This window comes from Eulemur rufifrons, chromosome 8 (assembly GCF_041146395.1).
Source record: "Eulemur rufifrons isolate Redbay chromosome 8, OSU_ERuf_1, whole genome shotgun sequence".
NCBI lineage: Eukaryota > Metazoa > Chordata > Mammalia > Primates > Lemuridae > Eulemur > Eulemur rufifrons.
The window spans coordinates 100,017,767-100,042,329 of record NC_090990.1 but is presented as its reverse complement, the minus strand read 5'-3'; the positions used below and the strand labels follow the sequence as shown (position 1 = coordinate 100,042,329).

General features: G+C 39.6%; 1 protein-coding gene and 2 non-coding genes across 7 annotated transcripts; all 3 read right to left on the bottom strand.

Moving 5' to 3' along the window:
* Window positions 1–452: 452 nt before the first annotated feature.
* On the bottom strand, window positions 453–15,641 carry KHDC4 (KH domain containing 4, pre-mRNA splicing factor). 5 transcript variants are annotated; one of them, XM_069480448.1, is made up of 14 exons: window positions 15,564–15,641; window positions 14,839–15,055; window positions 12,290–12,418; window positions 11,877–11,956; window positions 10,661–10,713; window positions 10,229–10,392; window positions 9,251–9,462; window positions 8,634–8,694; window positions 7,580–7,637; window positions 7,112–7,365; window positions 4,117–4,284; window positions 3,228–3,340; window positions 2,616–2,707; window positions 453–1,749 (listed from the first exon to the last, which is right to left on the bottom strand). In XM_069480448.1, the coding sequence occupies exons 1-14, from the start codon at window positions 15,599–15,601 to the stop codon at window positions 1,550–1,552; spliced, it is 1,839 nt and encodes a 612-aa protein (XP_069336549.1). In that variant the 5' UTR covers window positions 15,602–15,641; the 3' UTR covers window positions 453–1,549. The 5 variants fall into 5 exon arrangements, with proteins under 5 accessions (XP_069336549.1, XP_069336551.1, XP_069336550.1 ...); XM_069480450.1 differs by lacking the exon at window positions 453–1,749 and having other exon boundaries at window positions 2,639–2,707; window positions 3,228–3,312; window positions 15,564–15,607; XM_069480449.1 differs by lacking the exons at window positions 453–1,749; window positions 2,616–2,707 and having other exon boundaries at window positions 2,715–3,312; window positions 15,564–15,607.
* LOC138391176 (small nucleolar RNA SNORA42/SNORA80 family) lies at window positions 6,243–6,378 on the bottom strand. Its single transcript, XR_011234790.1, has one exon. It is a non-coding gene; the product is annotated as a small nucleolar RNA SNORA42/SNORA80 family (small nucleolar RNA).
* On the bottom strand, window positions 9,810–9,938 carry LOC138391180 (small Cajal body-specific RNA 4). Its single transcript, XR_011234794.1, has one exon. It is a non-coding gene; the product is annotated as a small Cajal body-specific RNA 4 (non-coding RNA).
* Window positions 15,642–24,563: the final 8,922 nt, after the last annotated feature.

Sequence of the window (24,563 nt, the reverse complement as noted above, 5' to 3'; positions counted from 1 at the left end):
ACAAACATACTATTATTCTCCAGCAGCAAAAGGTAAAACTCAAGAGCTCGTAAGTGGCCTTGAATTAAATACAGCAATAGCTGAAGGCACTATAATCACATTCGCCTCCGTTTAGGTAGCACACGTACTAGGAATGAACTTTATACTAGAAAATTTTTCTGATGCAACCTCTGCCCACCACTCCTCCTTTTTAAGAATGTCTTTCCACAAATAATTTATATTTCCTTTAAAATTTGTTTCATTCACCATTAAATAAAGGACTAAAATATGAAAATGGAAAATATCCAGTATAATAATCTTCAGAATTTTCATCTGGACTTTAAGGGTATACTTCACAATGATAAAACTCTTGGAACTATATGCAGAACTTTGGGGTCTGTGTATGTAATTTTTCTGCTGTTATAATTGCATTATACAGATGGGTTATGGAAGAAAAACAGAAACCACAAACAGAATATTTATACATTTATTTATAATGAAATTATGGTCTAAATATTTACAACATATAGGAAACCAGAGGATAAGTTTATACAAAGCCAGCCTGCAAAGTATTCAAATGTGCAAAAATGACAGTTCAGTATCTCAAACTACTCTTGGTTCAGCAGACTAGCTCCTTCACTTTCACACATCAATATTTGATACAAAAAGTTCTTTTGGCAAAACCTGTAATGCCAAGAAAAAGGACAAGTTGCAATTTCAGTCACTAAGTCCACCATCCTATTGCAAGTAGTCAGATCTCTCGTTTTAGCTGCAACCAGTTCTGAGAGAAACAGACCACTGTGTTTCATTTCTGTGATGAGTTCTGACCAGTTTTAGTCAAGTAGTTTTCTCTGACCCAGCTGAAGACAAGGAGCTTAGAAGGGCAATAAAAACAGCAATGGCTATCTGAGACAAATGTTCCTGAAGGTGCCAGCTTTGGATCATCCCAATAAAAAAAAAACAAAAACAAAAAACACATACATTGAAAAATAACTTCATTTTCCTATCCCGGATCCAGCTATATCGAACTTTTAAGTTAGTAAAATGGCATCTTCCAAAACAGAATTCAAAATGGAATAGGGATGAGGATCTCTTAGAATTAAGTACTGAAAAGAAAGGATGGTCTTAAAATCATTTCCCCACTAATAAATAGTAAGGCTTTGTCTGTAACCAGTTATTATCAAAATTGACCCAACAGTAGTAAAATACAAATAAAACTTTCTTTATGTCAGAGTTGGGGCTGGTCATTTGGAAAAGGCTGGATCAGGTAAAATGTATATGGAAATGACCTTGTCAGGATGCTATGTTGGACAAGCATATTTCACCAACTGTTAAAAAGCTTCTGAGACAAATTTGTGATTCTAAGTAAATTCTGACAGATTCTATGCCACTGCAGAAATAAGGATGTTTTAAAAAGAATGGAACCCCTTTAAGACAGGGACACTGCATCTCTAACTTCTGGACAGGTCCAAGATGGTTCCCAGTATAGGCCCCAGAGTCTTGTTAAATCAAATGCATGCATTATTGCTAAGAAGAGTCACCGAAGGTCAAAACTCTGTTCCACTGTTTCCTATGGGGCCATCCAGAAGGGCATCTGTTGTTTAGCTCGTGGTTGTGATGAAGGGTATTGATATCCCAAACTCCAGCCCTGTGGAAAACTACTTGCATTTTTATGACCTCCATGTTCCTCCTCTTCATCAGATGAATCTGCAGCATAAGCCACTAAGCCAAATCCCTTCTCTGTAGTTTTCATCTTCTTGGCTGGATAATCTAGAATAGAGAAAAACAACCCCAACCCCATTCCCCACCAAGGAGAAAAAAAAAAAAAAAAAAAAGATAATACCATAAATTCGTTAATAAAAAAAAGATGTTAATTGTAAGTGGTTAGTTGGACACCATTTTGAGGTCACAGGGTCAATGGTCACCCAAAAACGTTGAAGATCACACGAAAAACAGCACCAGCATCAGCAAATGTGAATCCACCAGAACCATGTAAGAAAACAGAGAAAGAAAAAAGAAACACAAAAAAAAGAAAAAAAAAAGAAAAAAAAAAGGTAAGTTAGCAAGTGAGTCTGAGGGCTGATATTTCACCTTTTAAAGAGTTAAAAGAAAAGAAGAAAAGAAAAATATGTATTTTCTTCTGTTTATTTTTATTATGACTATAGGCAAAGAACAAAAATGATCCCATGTACCTCTATAGGCTTTAGAGTTCTGGGATGCTAAAAAGCAACATTTTTCCTAACAGCCAGAGGCTGACCATTATAGACAAACAGAACTATGAGGGGAGATGTGGCTGAGCTCCCAATACAAAGATTCAGTCTTTAAATCTGTATCAGACTACCTCCAGGTATTCAGACAACACAGGCAACAGAATTTTAACATGACCTACCAACACTAGTATTTCCTAGGGTTTTAATGTCACTGATGCTATGTATAAAATATAAGTTGACTGACTCTTTTCTTTTCTAGACACGCTGGTTGAAAACAAAAGGCTGTCCATATAAATAAAAATATTCTCATTAGCCAGTAGATTATAGAGGTTGGATAAAGCACCTGAATGAACATCAGGTTAGAAAACTAATAGCTTTAGACCAGTCTTAGTCATTCCCCTGTTCCCCCAGCTACACCTGACTTACCATGGCTCCCTGTTAAGGTCCCAGACCCATTCCTTTCATCAGACTCTGTTTTTAATCCAGTCACTGGAAAGGCTGGTGGAGGCATCAACTGCCTTTTGAAAGACAAAAGGAAATTTTCTTTCAGACACATTCAATTTTTAATTTATCCAGTATATAAGTGGAATAATAAAGTCTGTAGGTAATCCTTCAAGTTCATTTTAACCGTTTATTTCAACTCCTTCTACTTTTGCCCCTACCCCCTTCAAACTATTATCAGATAACACACATTATCAAGTATGAGGCCCATCCTCATAGCAATGCCATGCCAAAAATAGAACGAACTGTTGTACGAAGAACCTAGCTCCCTCTTATGGCCAAGATGCAGACCGTAAAGTAAAGGAAGATGTTTGAATAAGTAATTATACAAAGCTGAGTATAACTGCTTCTAGGAGTGTGAAAGGTGTAATGTATCTTCCATTACTGTGCCAATTACAACCAACAGGAGCTCATTTGATTCAAAGACTTCATTTCAGTTTCAGAATACTGAAGCTCAAAGCAATGATCATTACTCTCATGAATGGTGGAAACAAATGACATCTGAATATACTCATATAATTGTTACAAATAACTTACCTGTCCCTCTCTCGCTCTTTGCCTGAGGAACTTGCCGGCTTCGATCCTGCACCTTCAATCTCATTCTGACTGGAGAAGCCTGTACCTAAATTAGTCATATGAATGGGTCCATGCTATGAGCAGAAAAATACAGTGGCATTAGCAAATCTACAACTGCTGTATTGACTTTAGCTCCTTAATGTAACTGTCAAGTGCCTCATCTTTCTGATAAATTGCAATAAATTAAACTGCACTACATAGCTCTTTGGGATCTGCAGTATAACTGAAGTCAAAAGTAGGGTTTTGTTTTTTTTTTTTTGCTCTGTAGGACTTGGTCAGAGATTATAATTCATTATGCTATGTCCACCTGTTTTCAACTGACTGCCCATAGCTCAAATGGTTTGTATAAACCAAGTTATAAACTGTAAAAATGCCATGGTTTAAAGAATGCGTCCAGGATTCTGGCAAATTGTAAAGTTGTTTCTTGTGATAAAATTGCACCAAAACTACAACTTTTAATAATCTTTTAACTTTAGTAAATGACTATGTTTACAATTATGTGTAGTCACAAAATCACTCCATTTCTAGCAGTCTTGGGCAGGGAGGGCTAGAGAAAGAAATCATCTTCTTTGCTAAAAAGAGATTAGCAAATTGAAAACCGTAATTTTAAATACAAATCACATACTGGTAGTTTGATAGCTTTGGGTGAGATGTGTAGGGGAGTAAGAACTATCGGAGGTTTTCAAGAGTCTGTTGAATAGGATAAAAAACCTAACCTAAATGGCTTCCAAAAAGCAGAAATCCTAGTACTGGCAAGACAGTTGATATAGATGTGAATTTATCTTTCTTTAAAGGGAGAACATAGTAGGAGAATAAGATGAGGAAATGAAGACAGGATATTTTATTTAACCTGGTATCCAAGAAGTCCAGATTCCCGTTCATCTGGTAGCTCCTCTGTGAATCGCCTCTTCTGTGCCTGGGGCTGAGTTGGGAGTGGGGGCTGGGGCTGGGGCTGGGGGCCAGCAGGCAAGGCAGTTTTGACAGGAGCAGCAGGAATAAAAGGACCACTCATCGGACTCTGGGACCAAAACAAACCAAGGAAGAAAAAGTGTGAGAATGCCCAATGAGAAAGTAAACAATGATTAGGAAATACTTTAATGATCAATATGTATCATATGACTCTTTCATCTTCAGGTACTCAGTTCCTTCATGTGTAATCTGGTAACAGTATCACCTAGCCTTCCCATCTTCATCCTAGAGAAATATTAAATTGACAATCTATATACAGTGCTTTGAACTCTCAGGAAAAATCTGATGAGCATTTGGGCTATTAGGAGCAAACATGACCATTAACAAACAATAACTCCAGCCACTCACTTGTAGTTCAGAAGTCATCGAGCAAGAGCTTTCTCTTATTTAAAGCCCTGTAATCAATGTAATTCGTTCTTTCTGTATCTTAAATACTGTTAATGTGGCAGAAGCAACTTCATCTATCACTTTTATGGTTATTAGTATTTTGCTATGTCAAGAGTCTAATGTTTGAAGATGTTGTTCCAAAAAGGAATAAGGGGTGATCAAAAGACAGTATGTATCAGAGAAAAATAAGCACATCTAAAAGGAAAACTCTATCATTACTACAGTCATGCATTGCTTAACAACAGGGATACATTCTGAGAAATGCAGTGTGAGGCAATTTCATTGCTGTGTGAAGATCATAGAGTATATTTACACAAACCTAGATGGAATAGCCTGCTACACACATAGGCTATATGATATGGCCTATTGCTCCTGGTTACAAACCTGTACAGCCTGTTACTGTACTGAATACTGTAGGCAATTGTAACACAGTGGTAAATATTTGTGTATCCAAACATATCTAAACAAAGTATAGTAAAAATATGGCATTATAACCATCATCTTTGTATTTTTTTGAGACAGTCTTGCTCTGTCATTCAGGCTGGAGTGCAGCAGCCAGGTCATAGGCTCACTGTAACTTTGAATTCCTGGGCTAAAGCGGTCCTCCTGCCTCAGCCTTCCAAGTAGCTGGAACTACAGGCGCACATTACCATGCCCGGCTAACTTTTAAAGCATTTTTTTGTAGGAACAGGGTCTCACTATCTTGCCCAGGCTGGTCTTGAACTCCTGGCCTAAAGTGATCCCCCTGCCTCAGCCTCCCCCAAGTGCTGGGATTACAGACCTGAGCCATGGTGCCCAGCCAATCATATGGGACAGACCACCATCGTGTATGTGGTCCATCACTGACAGAAATATTGTTATGTGGTACATAATAGCATTAATAACAACAAACAGCTAGCATTTATTGACTGCTTCGATCATCTTACTTAATCTTTGCAACCCTTTGAGATTTTTATCATTGCGACCATTCTGTATCTAAGGAAAACCAAAGCCTAGACAGATCAAGTTATATCCCAAGATCACACTGATCAAAAATGGGAAAGCATTATCATTTTGAGGGGTTTATTTAAAAAAAAAAAAAAAAGAATGAAAGAATATGGGAAAGCATGATGAACCCTGGCAATCTAACTCAAACCCCTAGCTCTTACCCGCTCTGTCATATTGCTTCCTAATTACAAAAGACCAAAGCTCAAAGCTGGGGAACTACAGAGCTGACTAAATATAAAAAGTGTAAGGCCAGGCGCGGTGGCTCACACCTGTAATCCTAGCACTCTGGGAGGCCGAGGCGGGTGGATCGTTTGAGCTCAGGAGTTCGAGACCAGCCTAAGCAAGAGCGAGACCTCGTCTCTACTAAAAATAGAAAGAAATTATATGGACAGCTAAAATATATATAGAAAAATTAGCCGGGCATGGTGGTGCATGCCTGTAGTCCCAGCTACTTGGGAGGCTGAGGCAGAAAGATTGCTTGAGCCCAGGAGTTTGAGGTTGCTGTGAGCTAGGCTGACGCCACGATACTCTAGCCTGGGCAACAGAGTGAGACTCTGTCTCAAAAAAAAAAGTATAATAATTTTGACTAGAGATCACAAATAGAATTTAGTTCATAAGCCCTTTTTTGTTAGACAATGTACAACCCCCTTCAGTGCTCACAGCCCACGGCTGAGGAGGCTGGGCAATGGTTCGAGGCTGCAGTTTACTCTAGCATGGGTCCACTATGAGAGGCCCACATGAAGGGCCCACCATAAATCCATTACCATGCTCTCATTAGTCCCTCCCTTGCCTCCAAGGCTTGTACATAATCCACCCAGATAAACTAGATATCTACTCTTTTCCTAAAATTCTAGTTTCTTACATAAATTAAGAAATTACGAAAGAAACATACCAGCATTTTTAATCCCTAACTTTGCAAAGTTCATACAGCTCTTTGTCTAGGAACACATGCATATGATACAATGTTTGCTCCTAAATTAGAACCGCTCAGTTCCAATCAGTGGGAGGTGTGATATAGGCAGTCTCCATAAGGACTTTGTTAACACTGCAAAGGCAAAGGTAGGCAAACCACAGCCCATGGTATGGCAGACTATGATTGTGGCCTGCCACCTGTTTTTGTAAATAAAGTTCTATGGAGTATAGCCATGCTCATTCCTTCAGGTATCTATGGCTGCTTTTGCACTACAACGAGGGGAACAAGAGAGACTGTATGGCCCCCAAAGCCTAAAATATTTAACATCTGGCCCTTTATAGCAAGTCTGCTGACCACCCCCACCTTAAACAACTGTGGTGGCAAGCCTTATGAAGCTAACTATAATGTTTAGGATGACATACACACAAGTGTATACACTATTCTAAAGTATTCAGGTTGGTTGGTGGTGGGAACACAGAAGACTATGAAAAAGACATTATATACTACATGATTTATTGGAATACGACTTCTCCCTCCCCCAGTTCTTCCTAAATTCAGTGATCTCATGTTGCCTATCCTGGCATCCTACCTGTCCAGTGCTAGCTGGAGGCTGCACTTGTGTTATCGGGTATTGTGTTGGCACAGGTGGGACTCCAGTAGGTAATGCTGGCAAGACTCCAGGTGCCAGTGAAACAGCTGGTGGCACTATGCTTGGTACTCCGTAGGGAGGTTGAACTGGCTGCTGAGGAGGGGGAACAACAGGGTAACCAGACTGATAGCCATTGGATGGATAATATGGTGGTTGAGGAGGGACACTACTTATAGCAGAGGGTTGTGTATAGCCTGAGGGGGAAGAAAAAAAGTGTTTAATCAGCTGCATCAAAATGAGACATTTTAGCTGAATACTAAACTTAATATATAGGGTATCTTTCCAAATTACCCTAAGTTGAAAGGAACATTAATAGTGCCCTGGCACAGTTAGTCTAGCCTCAAGTATCACAGTTACAAATAAATATCACTAACAAAATACTTTTTAAATACTTCAAGGTGTACACACCTGGTAATGGTACAGCAGTATTAATCTGATTCACAAATCTAGAGTATTCAGCATGAACCTGAAAGAGATGCGAAAGCAAATTATTATGGGATGGTCCCAATTGACTGTATTTATAAGGGTCTGGGTCTGATTATATAATTCCAGAACCAAAGCAATTAGGAATTAAAATATTTCCACTGATGTTCCAATCAAATTTAGACTTATTTATCTACATTTTAATGAGGTAAACCCATAATCCATTAAGCCAAATTTTGGGAAATAGGAGCATGTATAATCCTAAATCCCCTGAACTAGACTCAATTCTAGGGTACAAAATCATTCAGAAAGCCACAGAAATTAATTAGGAAATTTAAGTTGTTAGTATAACTGGTGAAAATTCATTCATTCATATTTACTGGGTAACTTGTCCTCAAGGAGCTCACAGTTTAGTAAGTGTCAAGTACTTTTCTCCCACCTGCTCATCACTACAAGCATCCTACTAAGTCAGTTGGTAACATCAAGTACCAACAAAGAAGAAGATGGGAAACAGTCAAATCACCTGGTATAAGGGTTGGTAAATCAGGTTATATGTACAAAAGCAACTCTAGGTTGAATATATTCAATCCAAAACCTGATTTCCTTTAACTACTATATAAACAATCCTATAGTTTAACTTTTGGTTATTTGTTTATAGACTAAAAAGAATGGGTAATCAAAATAAGCAATTATTCCAAAAGCATTGCTAATTGTTTTTAATCTATCATAGCTCTACCCTTACTTTAGATTGGAGTTATCCTAACAAAAGCCAAAGAATGCCAAGGCAACCACCAGATGCTAGGAGGCATGGGATGGTTCCTCTCTCAAAGACTCCAGAAGGAACCAACCTTGCCAGCACTTTGATTTTGGACTCCTGGCTTTAGGAACTGTGATAAAATAAATTTTTGTTATTTTAAGCCACCTTATTTATGACAATTTATTTTGGCAGCACTAGGACCCTAACACAGGTGAAAGGAATAGCTAAGACACACTCCAAAATGGCAGTAGCTCCTCTGGATATCAAACAAATATAACTCACTGTTTGCAAGAGATTCTCACACAGTTTTTTGGCAGCAGCCAGGCCTTCTGGTTTGGGATGACTGCAAAGAAATAAGAACCAGGAATTCAAACGAGAGAAAAACAAAAGATACAGAATTCTGCTTTAGATTTTCACGCTGTTTTATAAATCTACTTTAATATATTAATTGTAGTTAAAACCTAGGCCTCTGAAAATCATAAAATAAGAACATAAAATATAAGCCTTTTAAGACACATATAGTATGATTACCACAAATATTTTATGGGTCTCTATCTGGGTAATGTACTTCTTGATACAAAAATATTCAAGGCCATAGAATTACTATGAAGTATATTATTATAACTTTAAATTAAAACTATTTTAGGATATCACAGCTCATTTTAGAATCACGGTCTTGTACAAAACCCAAAGACTTTAACACTAAAGAGACAATTCCACCTACTAATTCAACAATTTTTATTAATTATAATGTGATTACTGCTAGTATTAATATTTACCTAATTCTCTCATGTTACTATTAAGCACGCCCATTTTCTCTTGCTCCTTAATCGCTCTCTCCTGCCTATACCAACAAACTGACAAGGATTCCAAATGTCCTTTGCCCCACCCATCCATACCTGATGTAAATATACATAGGTTCAAAAGCTTCTCGGCCAGATGCTGGCTCAATACAGCCTGAACCTTTGCCTCGTAGGAAGACTTTGGCACCTGTTTCAATCTGAATGTGCTGCAAATAAGAGCAACCTGGACCTTCCACCTTCTCCTTGACATTAAATGTGGGCACAGCATGTTCCAGACCCACGAATAATTTATCTTGAACATAATGCATCTGTAGGAGGAACAGAACACCTCAGATTAAACAGAGACTACATAATTAAATCCTAACCTTGTAGAAAATTACATAAAATACTTTAATCTCCAAGATACTTTTAATCACTTCCAGAATAAAGACCCACTATATATAATTTCTACCATAAAAATAAACCCTATCAAGGAATTTAAGTAGGAACTTCATCTTCCATGTACCTACCTACAAAATAAATGCCTTATTCCACTCAGCAAAACATATTTAAGAAGCAACAACCCAAGATCCAATATTGAGTAAGCATAACCATTTCCCTCCAACTGATATAAAGTCAATAAGAAATTTTCAGCCTCCTGTAAAACTGGAGTAGAATGTGTTGGGTAGTACAGTCAGCCCTGTGACATTCTCCAATGAGGGCTGCTCTCTCCAACCCTTTTTTCTAGGAGGAATGTATCAGCAAAGTCTTGCTTCATCAGACTCAGCCTTCTTAGTCCTCCAGTTACCATCAAGTTTACAAATACAAATTAAAACCACTAACTTCAAAATGTACAATGTGTATATCCTTTCACCTATCAATCCCCTTTCTAAAACATATCAGTATGAAGAGATGTGTGTTCAGATGTTCATTATATCTTGGAAACCTAGATAGGCCATTAACAGAATACCAATAGCAGGTAACTTTCAGGTTGGAATTTAGGATTTTATTTTTTTCTTTTTATGTATTATTTAGCATATATCATTTTTTTAAAGAAATGATAAAGCTGTTAATGATCTCTCCCCTGAAACATACCCCTGACTGGAAGGGAGGCTTCTGGCTAACAGCTGGAGACAGCTGAGCAATGGGTGCAGGCTGGTGATAGACAGTTACTGTTGCACCATTAAAAGTTGGACTTGTCCCTGTGGCAGCTTTCACCACTCCATTGGTGATAATTTCTTTGATCCTGTTTACAGCTCCTAGGGAAAAACAGACAGTAAGACTGAATCAAATGAACTGACTAGTCCCCAGTGATAAAGACAGGTCAATGTTCAATTACTCAAACATCAACCCATTTTATAGGTTCCCCAAATATGTGGCTCCCAACCTCTCTAACCCCCTATACACATTTGTATGTGGTTCATGAACAAAGTTAGAACAGCCTCCAGTGACTCTGCCAATTTGTTACACAAGTCCTGTACTTTGCTCTTCACAAAAAGCACTATGTGAACCAAAAACATTACTTACTGTCCACTAATTCCCGTGTCTGGCCCTGAACATGAAGATATAATGGACGATCCCTATAAAGAGAAATAAAAAAGGATGATGCCAATCTGGTCAAAACCAAAAAAGGAGTCAAATGTGTCATCAAATCTAATTTGTAATGTTTAAAGTTTCCAAATAAGAAAAAGGAACTATATGCTTTGAAAGAACCGTTGCTACTTAATTTCTAGGAATGTGATTTTACAGCTGGAGAACAAATAAACTTTTCTTGTTGTTAAAAGTTAACTGGAAGGGCCAGGTGCAGTGGCTCACGCCTATAATCCTAGCACATGGAGAGGCTGAGGTGGGAGGATTGCTTGAGCTCAGGAGTTCAAGACCAGCCTGAGCAAGAGTCAGAGCCCAACTCTACTAAAAGTGGAAAAATTGGCCGGGTGTGGTGGCACTTTCCTGTAGTCTCAGCTGTCTGGGAGGCTGAGGCAGGAGGATCACTGGAGACCAGGAATTTGAGGTTGCAGTGAGCTATGATCATGCCACTGCACTCTAGCCTGGGTGACAGAGCAGGACCCTATCTAAAAAAAAAAAAAAAAAAAGAAGTTAACTGGTCCACACAGGATCAAGAGCTTGTAAAAAAAAAAAGAAAAAAAAAAAAAAAAAAAACCAACCGAAAAGCTCTATGGGTTCATTAGCATTGTTATCCAACTGCGATGGTCCAATACTCTAGAATAGAATTCTGTTTTGTTGGTTGTCTAATAGGTTATAGGAAAATATGGTCTTGACAATTAATAGAGTGATCAATAGCCATCATCATAAAGGCAATAAAAGGATTTTTTTTAAAAAAAGGGAGATTACAACAAAATGAGCCCATTTGTGGGAAGAGTTATTTCCATAGAAAAAAGGTTTAGGGAGTGGGGGAACAAAAAAAAAAAAGAAGAAAAAAAGTTTAAAAGTATATATATTAAATGTTAACAGTTATCTTCTTTCACACATTCTTGTAATTTGTTTCTTCCAATAAAAACATTAAATGTGAAATAAAAATCCAGTGGGAAAAGGAAAACAAAATAGCTGCCAACATTTCTTATACTTATTTGAGATACCCAGAATTCTGCTATAAAGCAGGACACACATACCCCACAAACCACTACACATTACACATTTACACATTACCTAAGAATGAAAAATATGAAGCTAATGTGAATTTTATACCCAAACGTTTCCCAAACTAGAGGATAAGCATACACACCCTGGTCCCACTTTGGCCTTCTCCTCAGTTGTCATGAACCTCCCTCGAGTGGACACTGCAGCCCCACTAAGTCGGCTGATCTAAAGAAAGAAATGTTCTGTTAAAAAGATGATGTGGTATTTAGTTGATTTTAATGGCAGATAGAAGGACAGATTTTTCATTCATTCCACATGAGGTAGGAATGAATTCTCTCTACCTGAAATTTTGATTCCATTGTTTTTCCATTCAAATCCCCCAAAGAATTTACGCATATCTGTTTCATTCACTTTACTCTGAAGTTAAGTTAAACCCAATTGTGACTTTGGAGACTACGGCCCAAACCCATTAATAAATATCTAACTCCTCCTTGTGTTTACAGATCTTTTTCTGAATCCACCCTCCACCTTCCCCCAAATGCCCCAACTCCTCCACACCTCATCTTGGGTCTGTCCTCGAGTCAGCAAGTTCCTACATGTGAGAGGCACATCATTAATTTCTACTTCAGCTACCACCAGGTCATCCTTGCTTTTATTGCTAGTTAGGCCTTTGCCAGGGGTCTGAAGCTACAAAAAGAGAAAAAAATTAGATAAAAAAGTTTATATGATGAAATAAAATCTTTTAGTTGTCCAATTTGCATCTATCCTTTCCCAAGTCCCACCACCGCCCTATGGTTCCCTTTATCTGCCTACAAACACATTTAGTCATTCTTCATAACTGAAATAACAAGCAACCAAAACCTCACTAAAATGACACCAAGTAGAATCGACTTACTTAAAGGCCACTATTAGATTAGATTTCTCTGTAACCTTGGCCCTGTGTGCATTTTTATGGCCATATAATTACAGAAAGTCCATGGACTAGAAACCGCAACCTCCAAAAGGAAAATGGGCCAAGTTATGATGCTTCACAGCTCAATTAAATGGCAATATGTGTAGTAAAATGTAGAGAGGGTAGAGAGCATATGTACAACCCACACACCTTTTTTATGCAACAGGAAGCTACCTTTGTGCCATCTTTATAGTCACAAGTAAATTCAACTAATTCCATCCTTGTAAAGTTCTCAAAAATCGTTAAATTATATCTAATTAATCATCCTATTACTCTATTATGGAAGAAGAAAGAATGAATGAAAAGCCAGTAAGATCCTAAAGCCTGATCTGGTTTCTCTCAATTTAAACTACAAACAACTCCAGAAAGCTGGATTTGAGTGTTAACTGAAAAAACATTTTAACAGTATGTATCAATGTTGTCTAACAGAACTTTCTGTGACAATGTTAAGCGTTCTGTATCTGAGCAGTCCAATATGGCAGCCACTAGCCAAATGTGTCTCTTGACCATTGAAACATAGCTAATGTGACTCATGAACTAAATTTTAAATTGTATTTAATTTGAATTTTTTTTCTTAACAAAGATTTGTTTCTCACAGTTCTGAAGGCTGGGAGTGTATTTAATTTAAATAGCCACATGTGGCTAGTGACTACTGCACTGGACAGTGTGGGTATATATTACCAAAGAGAAAACTGAAGTTCATTATGTCAAAGCCTTATAACAAGTTAACTGGGGGGACTCTGGGTTTCAAACCTAGGTGTTATGATTCTAAAATCAGTATTTATGTACCCTGTTGCCTCCTGCCAAGTTCAAGTATCATTTTACTTTTTAAAATGTTTTAAAGAAGAGACAAGGTAACTCTGTTGCCGAGGCTGGAATGCAGTGGCATGATCACGGCTCACTGTAGCCTTGAACTCTTGGACTCAAACAACCCTCCTGCCTCAGCCTCCCCAGTAGCTAAGACTACAGGCAGGCACCACCACACCTGACAATTTTAAAAATTTTGTGGAGAGACAGGTTCTCACTATTTTACCCAAGCTGGTCTGGAATTCTTGACCTCAAGTGATCCTCCCACCTTGGCCTCCCAAAGTCCTGGGATTACAGGTGTGAGCCACTGTACCTGGCTTTGTCATTATGCTTCTAATTTTTCCTCATAGACCTTAGAAATGGACAACTGACTCACATAAACATAAAACATACTTAATAGCGAATTTTTAATTCACTAAAAGTTCTTACCAACTCTGCAGAACTTTAATATATAAGCATCCACACAATGGTCTACTGACAAACATTCCATAGAAGGGTTTGTGGAAGGCTCACAAAGGTTTGCATTTTCAAACACAGAACTCACCTCTTCACAGGTACCATGGGAGGCAAATTTTAATTTAAACCAGAAAAAAGTTTTTCTTATGATAATTACAGTGGAATGGGCTACACTAGAACACATTGATCTTGTACTTACAGATCTTGTAGAAGTTACTTACATTCAAGAACCTAATTTTCCTCATCTGTAAACTCGTAACAATAATCTATTACATAAAATTGTTGTAAAGATTTTTTTTTTTTTAAAGTATAGCTGGTCACGGTGGTGCACACCTGTAGTCCTAGCTACTCAGGAGACCAGCGTGATCCCTTCTAGTTACAACATTCTAAATTATACCAGAGATTTCATAAAATGACCAAATGTCCTCATTTGGTATGAAAACAGCAAAACAACACATGCATAAATTATTCCTCCATTTGAGCTCATGTTTAACTGCAGTTCAGGGAAGTAATCGTTAAATATCTACAGGTTCTAATTAGAGTTGACACTTTAAAGCTCATTTGATTTAGCTGAATTTCTCTTTTGACTTCATCAAAAAAACATGTGTATCAACAATATATTACATTGCTTTAAATGATTATATGGATAGAACTTAAACTGAACTAGGTGAACATGGACAAAACAATCTGGTCCATAAATGTTACCACCCCCATCAAAATGGCCTTGTAAAAACGTATTTATCACAAAATGTCACCTAAAACGTTCCCAAACCTAAATAATCTTCACATTATTATACCCGTTTTCTCCTTCATTAACACAAATTATGAAATGACAGGATTACAAAACAATTCCTATTACAATTGCAATTCACAAGAGATTCAATTTGAATACCTTCTCAGAAGCATTTTGACTTGGTTTCAGCTTCCCTTTGGCCATGAGCATGGCATTGATCTTGGCAGCCACAGCAGCAGCGGCATCCAAGGCTCCTGAAGGAGCAGCTGTGGTACCCCCAGGGCTTCCCCCACTGCTGGTGACCTCCCCACCTGGGGCAGCTGGTGGGAGGAAGAGAAGGGGGGCTGGAGCTGGTTGGTCCCATTTGCTGCGGCGCCTACAGGTAGGGGAAGGAAAATATTAGGCCTCCAAAATTTCACCTACACGATTCTTACCTTACTATGCCTTAGAACCCCATTTTCCCCTCTCTCATTTCCATTTACACCTCCAAACCACCGTTCAGGTCTAAAATTCCCATCTCTCTTTAAACAAACAATTACTGCTTTATTTCACCAAACTCACACTTCTTTCAACACTTTCCCAAAATCTACTTCGTTTCTACTCTGTTATCTCTATCGAAAGACTCCACTCTGTCTCGCATATTCTCGTGTTCGCCTTCCCCTTGGCTCGCCCTTCCAAAAGTCCCTGCTTCCCTCCTCCCTTGGATCCCGCCGGCCTTTTAAGGGACCCAGGCCTGTTCAAGATCCTTCCTCCCAAATGTCTGGCCCTCCGATACGTACACTTCCCACTTAGGCGCCCCACCCCCCATACGCAGCTTCCCAGGTTCCCTCTGCCTCTCCGGTGCCCCCATGTTCGCTCCGATTCCCTCGCCCTAAAAGCTTTACCCGCCAGCTCCAGGATGTGTCGCGCTCCCCGCGGACATGGCGACCGGCTCTACTCAACCACCCGCCAACTACCTCACTACTACTTTCCCGTCATTTCCGCCCCCAACGCCTTTACGCACAGCCTCTTCCGGTCGTGAGGCAGAGAGGTTCCGGCGAAAATGTCGATTCCGATTGGATTCTCGGTGATTTAAAGGCGTCTGGCATTTCTGAGACAGGTAGGGTGTGACCTTCCGGCTTGCGCCTTGACCTTAAGAAAGATGGCTGGTATGTCTGATTTGAAAGCGGAGTCAGAGCCCGGAGAATCCATCTTTGTCGTGGGCATGCTGGTAGCCTAGTAAATAATACGCATGAGTCAGGAAATTAAACAGGTTTCTCCCCAAATTCGGCGACTTTTGTGTGGAGTCCCAGCCTCTGGCTAGGGAGAAAGCATTCCCGCGGCTTTTGCCCACTATACAGTTATTTAGGAAAAGGGAAAAGATTCGTTTCAAAGTCATTTGAGGAATTTCTCTGTTTTGTTTTTGTTTTTTATTTCTGTGCACGAAGCAGGCGATACAAAGATGAATAAGCCACAGGTCCTTGCCATTCTGCTACTCTCAATGTGGCAGGGCAGGCAGGCGGGCAAATACGAATTACAGAGTTGTATAATAAGCAAAAGTCGCAGAAGATCAGCTACTCAAATTGGTGGGACGTCTTAGAAACGGAAGCGAAAAAACCAGTAGAGGCCTGGAGAGGTGGAGATCAACCATAGGTTGTGGAACACCCTGTTTTGCTATCTGCGTACTTAACGGTTCTGTTCGGGAGTGTGGGGGCCAGATAATAAAAGGTCTTGAATGCCATGCTGAGAAGTTTGAGTTGATTCTGGACGCCAGAGGTTTCTAACCTTTGGTGTGTCTTGGATCTGGAAGGAGTCTCCAGATCGAATAAATAAAATGCATTGTTATTTTTCAAATAAGTTTACATGCCAATATGATTGATAGAATACAGATTCATTTAAAAGCCAAATTCTTAGTGTTTTCCCGTCAGTACTTAATAAATAAAATGCCCTTTCCATACAAACACCACCTTTATAGTATATGAAATGGTAGGCAGACACACAAACTATATTATACTTTTGCATTATTTTCTATCATTTTGATATATTTGTTCCTTTGCTATACTGTTTTTATTACAGGAACCCTATGCATATTTTAAAATCTGTTAGGGCAAGAAGATTTTCTTTCGTCATTTCCTTGCCTATTCTGAGAGGTGTATTTTTCCAAATGAATTTTGGATTAAACAACATTGTTTTCTCAATACCTCTTCTCCCCAAAACAATGCTGTTGGGATTCTGATTGAAATTATGTTTTTTTTTTTTAATTGAGACATAATTCATACACCATAAATTTAACCTTTTTAAAAGGGTAACTGTAGGTGTACAATTCAGTGTTTTTTAGCATATTCCCAGGTTGTGCAACAATCACCATTATCTAAACCTAGATAATTTCATCACCCCAAAAAGAAATCCCAAACCAGTCAGTTCCCATTTCCCCCTCGCACAAGATGCTGGCAATCACTAATCTGTTTCTCTAGATTTGCCTATTCTACATATTTCATATAAATGAAGTCATACAATGGAATTATACAATGTGTGATCTTTTGTATCTGGCTTCTTTCCCTTAGCATATTTTCAAGGTTCATCCATGTGTTGTAGCATGTGTCAGAACTTCATTCCTTTTTGTCACTGAATAATATTCCACTGGATGTATATACCACAATTTACCCATTCATCAACTGATGAACATTTGAGTTATCTCCACCTCTTGGCTATTGTAAATAGTGCTGCTACGAACATTCATAAACAAGCATTTGAGTACCTGTTTTTAATTATTTAGAGTTTATACATAGGAGCAGAATTACTGGGTCATATGGTAATTCTATGTTTAACTTTTGTGGAACTGCCAAACTAAGTGATTGCACCATTTTACATTCCCACCAGTAACGTATGAGGGTTCCTGTTGCTCCACATCATCCCCAACACTTGTTATTTTCAATTTTTATTTTATTTATTTATTTATTTTTTTTTTTTTGAGACAGAGTCTCGCTCTGTTGCCCGGGCTAGAGTGCCGTGGCATCAGCCTAGCTCACAGCAACCTCAGACTCCTGGGCTCAAGCAATCCTCCTGCCTCAGCCTCCCGAGTAGCTGGGACTACAGGCATGTGCCACCATGCCCGGCTAATTTTTTCTATTTTTAGTTGTTTGGCAGATTTCTTTCTATTTTTAGTAGAGACGAGGTCTCACTCTTGCTCAGGCTGGTCTCAAACTCCTGAGCTCAAACGATCCTCTCGCCTCGGCCTCCCAAAGTGCTAGGATTACAGGCGTGAGCCACCTCGCCCGGCCTATTTTCAATTTTTAAATTATTATTTTTTAGAGATGGGGTCTTGATAAGTTGCTCAGGCTGGAATGCAGTGGCTATTCACAGGTACAATCTTAGCACACTGCAGCCTCAAACTTCTGGCCTCAAGCAATCCTTCCATCTCAGCCTCCAGTGTAGCTGGGACTACAGGCCATTGCCACCATCCCCGCTTCAATTTTTTTATCATAGCCATCACAGTAGGTGCGAAGTTGTGTCTTATTGTGGTTCTGATTTGCATTTCCTTAATGACCGATGATCTTTTCAGGTGCTTGCTGGCTATTTGCATACCTTCTTTGGAGAATCAACTTTACTTTTCAATTTAATGTTTACTTCTGATAAATATTATTTGCAATGTTTAGGAAATTTTCTTTCTTTTTTTTTTTTTTTTTGAGACAGAGTCTCACTCTGTTGCCCAGGCTAGAGTGAGTGCCGTGGCGTCAGCCTAGCTCACAGCAACCTCAAACTCCTGAGCTCAAGCGATCCTCCTGCCTCAGCCTCCCGAGTAGCTGGGACTACAGGCATGCACCACCATGCCCGGCTAATTTTTTCTATATATATTTTTAGCTGTCCATATAATTTCTTTCTATTTTTAGTAGAGACGGGGTCTCGCTCTTGCTCAGGCTGGTCTCGAACTCCTGAGCTCAAACGATCCGCCCACCTCGGCCTCCCAGAGTGCTAGGATTACAGGCGTGAGCCACCGCGCCCGGCCAGGAAATTTTCTTGTATCTTCATTTTATTAAGCACTTTTATCAGGAATAGGTATTAAAACTTAGCTATCCATTTTTGGTAGGTCTGATATAATCATAAAAATATTTTTTTCCCTTCATGTATTATTGTAAACAACTCTAATGCTAGATTTCTTAATTTTTTTTTTTTTTTTTTTTTTTTTTTTTTGAGACAGAGTCTCACTCTGTTGCCCAGGCTAGAATGAGTGCCATGGCGTCAGCCTAGCTCACAGCAACCTCAAACTCCTGAGCTCAAGCGATCCTCCTGTCTCAGCCTCCCGAGTAGCTGGGACTACAGGCATGCACCACCATGCCCGGCTAATTTTTTCTATATATATTTTTAGCTGTCTATATCATTTCTTTCTATTTTTTTAGTAGAGATGGGGTCTCGCTCTTGCTCAGGCTGGTCTCGAACTCCTGATCTGGAGTGATCCTCCTGCCTCGGCCTCATAGAGTGCTAGGATTACAGGCATAAGCCACCACGCCCGGCCTTTTTTTTTTTTTTTTTGAGACAGAGTCTTGTTCTGTCACGAAGGCTAGAGCGCTGTGGTATCAGCCTAGCTCACAGCAACCTCAAACTCCAGGGTTCAAGCAAGCCTCCTGCCTCAGCCTCCTGAGTAGCTGGGACTACAGGCGCATGCCGCTACGTAGATTTTTGGATCTACTAAAAATATCTGCTATTTTTAGCAGAGGTGGGGTCTTGCTCTTGCTCAGGCTGGTCTCAAACTCCTGACCTCAAACCACCCTCCCACCTCAGCGTCCCAGAGTGCTAGGCTTACAGGCATGAGCCACTGCACCTGGCCTAGATTTCTTTCTTTTTTTTCTTTTTTTTTTTCTCTAGATTTCTTAATGTTGAACCTTCCTTCCATTTTGAAATAAACACTTCTTGATCTTGAGATATCATTCTTTTAATACATTGCTGGATTTGATTTGCTGATATTTTGTTTATGAGTTTTGCATCTGTATTCACAGGTAATATAATATTTTGGTACTTTAAAATTCAAGTTGTGGATTTATGCTAGCTTTGAAAAATTAGTTGGCAACTTTTTCATTTTTTCTTCTGTATTTTGAATAACTTGGGAGTTATTGTTTCTTTAAAGGTTAGACTGAATTTGCTTATAAAATCTTCTGGATCTGAGGCCGGGTGTGGTGGCTCACGCCTGTAATCCTAGCACTCTGGGAGGCTGAGGCGGGAGGAATGCTTGAGGCCAGGAGTTCGAGACCAGCCTGAGCAAGAGCGATACCTCGTTTCTACTAAAAATAGAAAAAATTAGCCAGGCATGGTGGCACACGCCTGTAGTCCCAGCGGGAGGCTGAGGCAGGAGGATCGATTGAGCCCAGGAGTTTGAGGTTGCTGTGAGCTAGGCTGACACCACGGCACTCTAGCCCAGGCAACAGAGTGAGACTCTGTCTCAAAAAAAAAAAAAAAAAGTCTACTAAAATCTTCTGGATCTGGAAGCTTTTTAGTGATATTTGAAAACCTTTTCAAATTGTATTGTGGTTATTCATGCAATCAGGTTTCTTATTTTTGCTTGAGTTAATTTTAGTCACTTATATCATCCATTTTACCTAGAATGAAATTTTTGTGTGAGATTTCACCAAAAGACTCTCATTCTTTCTCATTTATATGGCTATTTCTTTCCCTTCTCTCTTTTTCTTTTCATTTTCCTTAGCCTTGCCAGGGTCTTGTCTATTTGTTCACCTTTTTAAAGAACATAGCTTTTAGTTTTATTCATCACTTTGTTCATCAATTCCATATTAATCTAAAGTTTTATTTTTATTAATTATCTTCTCCTTTGGGGAAGATTTATTTTGTTTTTCTCTCTACTTTCTTAGCTTAAATGCTTCACTACTTTATTTACAATTCTCTGAGACCAGCCTGAGGAAGAGTGAGCCCTCATCTCTACTAAAAATAGAAAAAATTAGCCGGGCTTGGTGGCATGTGCCTGTAATCCCAGCTGCTCGGGAGGCTGAGGCAGGAGGATCACTAGAGCCAAGAGTTTGAGGTTGCCTGTGAGCCATGCTGATGCCATGGCACTCTAGCCTGGGCAACAGAGCAAGACTCTGTCTCAAAAAAAAAGTCTGAATTTCTCCAATAATATTTCTCTATTGATACAACCAAGTCTGATTTTCTTTCTTTTTTTTAAATGTTGACCTGAGCTGTACCAAGCGTGATTTTCTAAACTCCATTCAATAGCATTTTGTTATATTTCTAATTGAAAACTTCTCTCCAAAGTGAGAGAGGGGCGCAGTAGCTCATGCTTGTAATCCCAGCACTTTGAGAGGCTAAGGTGGGAACATTACTTGAGGCCGGGAGTTCAAGACCAGCCTGGGCAACATAGCACGATACCCTGTCTGTACAAAAAAATTAAAAATTAGCCAGAAGTGGTGGTGTGTGCCTGTAGTTCCAGCTACTTGGGAGGCTGAGGTGGGAGTATCTCTTGAGCCCAGGAGTTTGAGGTTACAGTGAGCTATGATTGTGCCACTGCACTACAGCCTGGGTGATAGACCTTGCCTCAAAAAAAAAAAAAAAAGAAAGAGAGATTAGGCTTGGGTCATTTTTCTTTCCCGTTTAGTGCGTAGTCAAAAAATTGGCACATGAATCTCAATGATTCTTCAATTTCCTAGTGCTCATTTGGGTATTATTAGGCCATTTACTACCAACTTTAAGGCAGTGACAGCTTGGAGAGGACATAAAACCCAAAGGGCTGGGCCCCATAACCTCTCTTTCAGTATCTTCTCCTGCCCCTGGGACTTGCTCCTCTCCTGTTGTTTCAGTGGCACTTTCTAGCTAGAATTCAGTCTCCTTTTCTCCAGATGGTGGTGCTGTATTCCCACACCTGTTTCCAAGGTGTCTCCCCTGAATTCATTTAGATCAGCCCAAATTTGGAAAATGCTGAACTGGGTCCTGCTGTTTTGGTCTAATATTCTTTCCCACAGCAGTGAGAGGTATGATGGGGAAAAAAGAAAAGATGGAGGGTGTGCTTTCTCCAGGTCTCCAGTATTCACCATATCACCCCTTTGGGTGCTGCCTCAAGCACTTATTGAATACTTTTTCAAAACAGAGATTTCATATGAGGAATTCTGATGTCACTTCTAAAAAACAGTTTTAGAAATATTTTTCCACTTCCATACAAGGAGAAATATGTCAAGAAATATTGGAGCAGCTATTAAAAAATGAGCGTATAGTCCCAATTCTAGCCTCTGTGGAGCCTGACTATACTTTGTGCCCTGTGTTTGGATAGCTATGAGGTTACCCAACGTATTTTTTAAAATACAATTCCTTCTTTCTCCCGCTTACTTGAGCTAGCTTCAGTGACTTTGGTTATTTGTATAACTGGAAAAGAAATTGATGCTAAAAGTGGGTTTGCAAATCACAGATCCTCAGTGGAACTGTGAACTGCCTAGTATGGAATAACCCGTTCCTGGCTGAGAAGTCAGCCAAACCAGAAGACAGAGTGTAGCTTTGGGGGTCCTGTTAGCAAAATGGGAGGACAGTACAATGTGTTGATTATTCTTTAGAGCCATAGGAAAAGCACAGTCCCAAAAGAGATCAACATTTTGTCCCAAGTTTTTCTGATGAAAAGGGATAGGAAGCCAGGCGCAGTGGCACTATGACTGCGCCACTGCACTCCAGCCTGGGTGACAGAGTGAGATACTGTTTCTTAAAAAAAAAAGGTGGGGGGGATAGGAAAAAAACAGGGCAGTTATGTAATTCTGTAGAGATAACTCTATCTCTGTAGTCCAAACTACTTAAGACCAGGTCTGGTAAAATGAATCCATTCAAATTTTAGGCCATACCAAATTATTTGCCATACTAGATTTTGTGACTAAAGTTAATGCTCTGATGGGCCATGACTAGGCTCCTAACAATTAAAATGTGAACTTCTGGGAAAGCCAGAAGAAATTGGGGAAATGCCTAGCATCTGAGCCACTCAAAAATACTTCTTGCCGGCGCGGTGGCTCAAGCCTGTAATCTCAGCACTTTGGGAGGCTGAGGCAAGAGAATCACTTGAGGCCAGGAACTGGAGACCAGCTTGGGTGATATAGTGAGACCTGTGTCTCTACAAAAAATTTTAAAAATTAGGTGGGTGTGGTGGTGTCTGCCCTGTAGTCCTAGCTACTTGGGAGGCTGAGGCAGGAGGATAGTTTGAGCCTGGGAGGTCGAGGCTGCAGTGAGCTACGTTAGTGCCACTGCACTCCAGCCGCAAGACCCTGTCTCAATGAAAAAACAAAACGAAACAAAAAAACCCACCTCTCATTGCAACATTTCCCCCACCAAAACATGATTTTTCCCAGGGCTATAATGAGTGGACTTAGAGGCAATAGGTAAAATATAACAGTCCTTCCCAAATGTGGTTTCTCATTAGGGGCCTGAGAACTAAACCATTAGAAGAAGAGCAATGAAGATGGGTAGAACTCAGGCTTGGGTTCCTGCCAAACAACAGATTTCTGTAGGACTGATCATCTTAGAGAAATAACAACTGTCAGAAAGAGGCCGTGGATTTAAAACATGGCATCAAAATCACCATTTGGCAACGATTATATAATAGTAATAATTGATTCAGGCAAGAATCATCAATGGATGCTAAAATTAGAGGGTCAAAGCTAGAAGAGTAACAGGATATTTACATAGTTCCCAAGTATTTCCTCGAAGTTTCAAAGATACTTAATAATTGCAAAGGGATAATGGTACCTTTACAGTGGAAAAACCTTGAAGATACCACCTTAACTAAATGACTGAAGTTAACATCACTAGTTATAAACACCATGAATCTCCTGATCTGATGCACTAAGATGAACACATCCCTTCTATAGTGTCCCTGCCCAAATTTCATGACCTGAGTCTAATCATGAGGAAGTATCAAACAAAACCAAATTAGGAATACCCTACATAGGCCAGGGGCGGTGGCTCACACCTGTAATCCTAGCACTCTGGGAGGCCGAGGCAGGTGGATCGTTTGAGCTCAGGAGTTCGAGACCAGCCTGAGCAAGAGACCCCGTCTCTACCAAAAATAGAAGGAAATTATCTGGACAACTAAAAATATATATAGAAAAAAATTAGCCGGGTATGGTGGCACATGCCTGTAGTCCCAGCTACTCGGGAGGCTGAGGCAGTAGGATTACTTGAGCCCAGAAGTTTGAGGTTGCTGTGAGCTAGACTGACACCACGGCACTCATTCTAGCCCGGGCAACAAAGCGAGACTCTGTCTCAAAAAAAAAAAAAAAGGAAAACCCTACAAAATAATTGGCCTTTACTCTTTAAAAATATATGACATTAAAACATGACATGAAAAATAAAACCTGAGAAACTGTTCTAGATTAAAGGGAATTAAAGAGATGTGACAATTGAATGTAATGCATGATCCAGGATTTCTTTTGCTATAAAAAACATCATAGGGGCAACTGGCAACATCTGAATAATAGATAATAGTATTATAGTATTAATTTGTTGTTTTTGATAATTGTACTCTGCTCATGTAAGAGAATATCCTTGTTTTTAGGATATATGTGCTGAATAATTTAGAGATAAAGAAACATCATGTCAGCCAGGCACAGTGGCTCACACCTGTAATCCTAGCACTCTGGGAAGCCGAGGCAGGAGGATTGCGTGAGCTCAGGAGTTCAAGACAAGCCTGAGCAAGAGCGAGACCCCGTCTCTACTAAAATAGAAAAATTAGCTGGGCTTCCTGGTGTGCACCTGTAGTCCCAGATACTCGGGAGGCTGAGGCAGGAGGATTGCATGAGCCCAGGAGTTTGAGGTTACTGTGAGCTATGATGATGGCACTGCACTCTAGTCTGGGTGACAGAGTGAGACTCTGTCTCAAAAAAAAAAAAAAAGAAACATCACATCTGCAACTTACTTTCAAACTGTTCAAGAAA

What these genes read in the sequence shown, in the direction of transcription:
- KHDC4 (XM_069480448.1), bottom strand. Translation starts at nt 15,601, where the DNA reads ATGTCCGCGGGGAGCGCGACACATCCTGGAGCTGGCGG. An exon ending in ACACATCCTGGAGCTGGCGG is followed by an intron (nt 15,056 to 15,563) that starts GTAAAGCTTTTA and finishes CCCTACCTGTAG; the next exon opens with GCGCCGCAGCAAATGGGACC. An exon ending in GACACGGGAATTAGTGGACA is followed by an intron (nt 10,393 to 10,660) that starts GTAAGTAATGTT and finishes GTTTTTCCCTAG; the next exon opens with GAGCTGTAAACAGGATCAAA.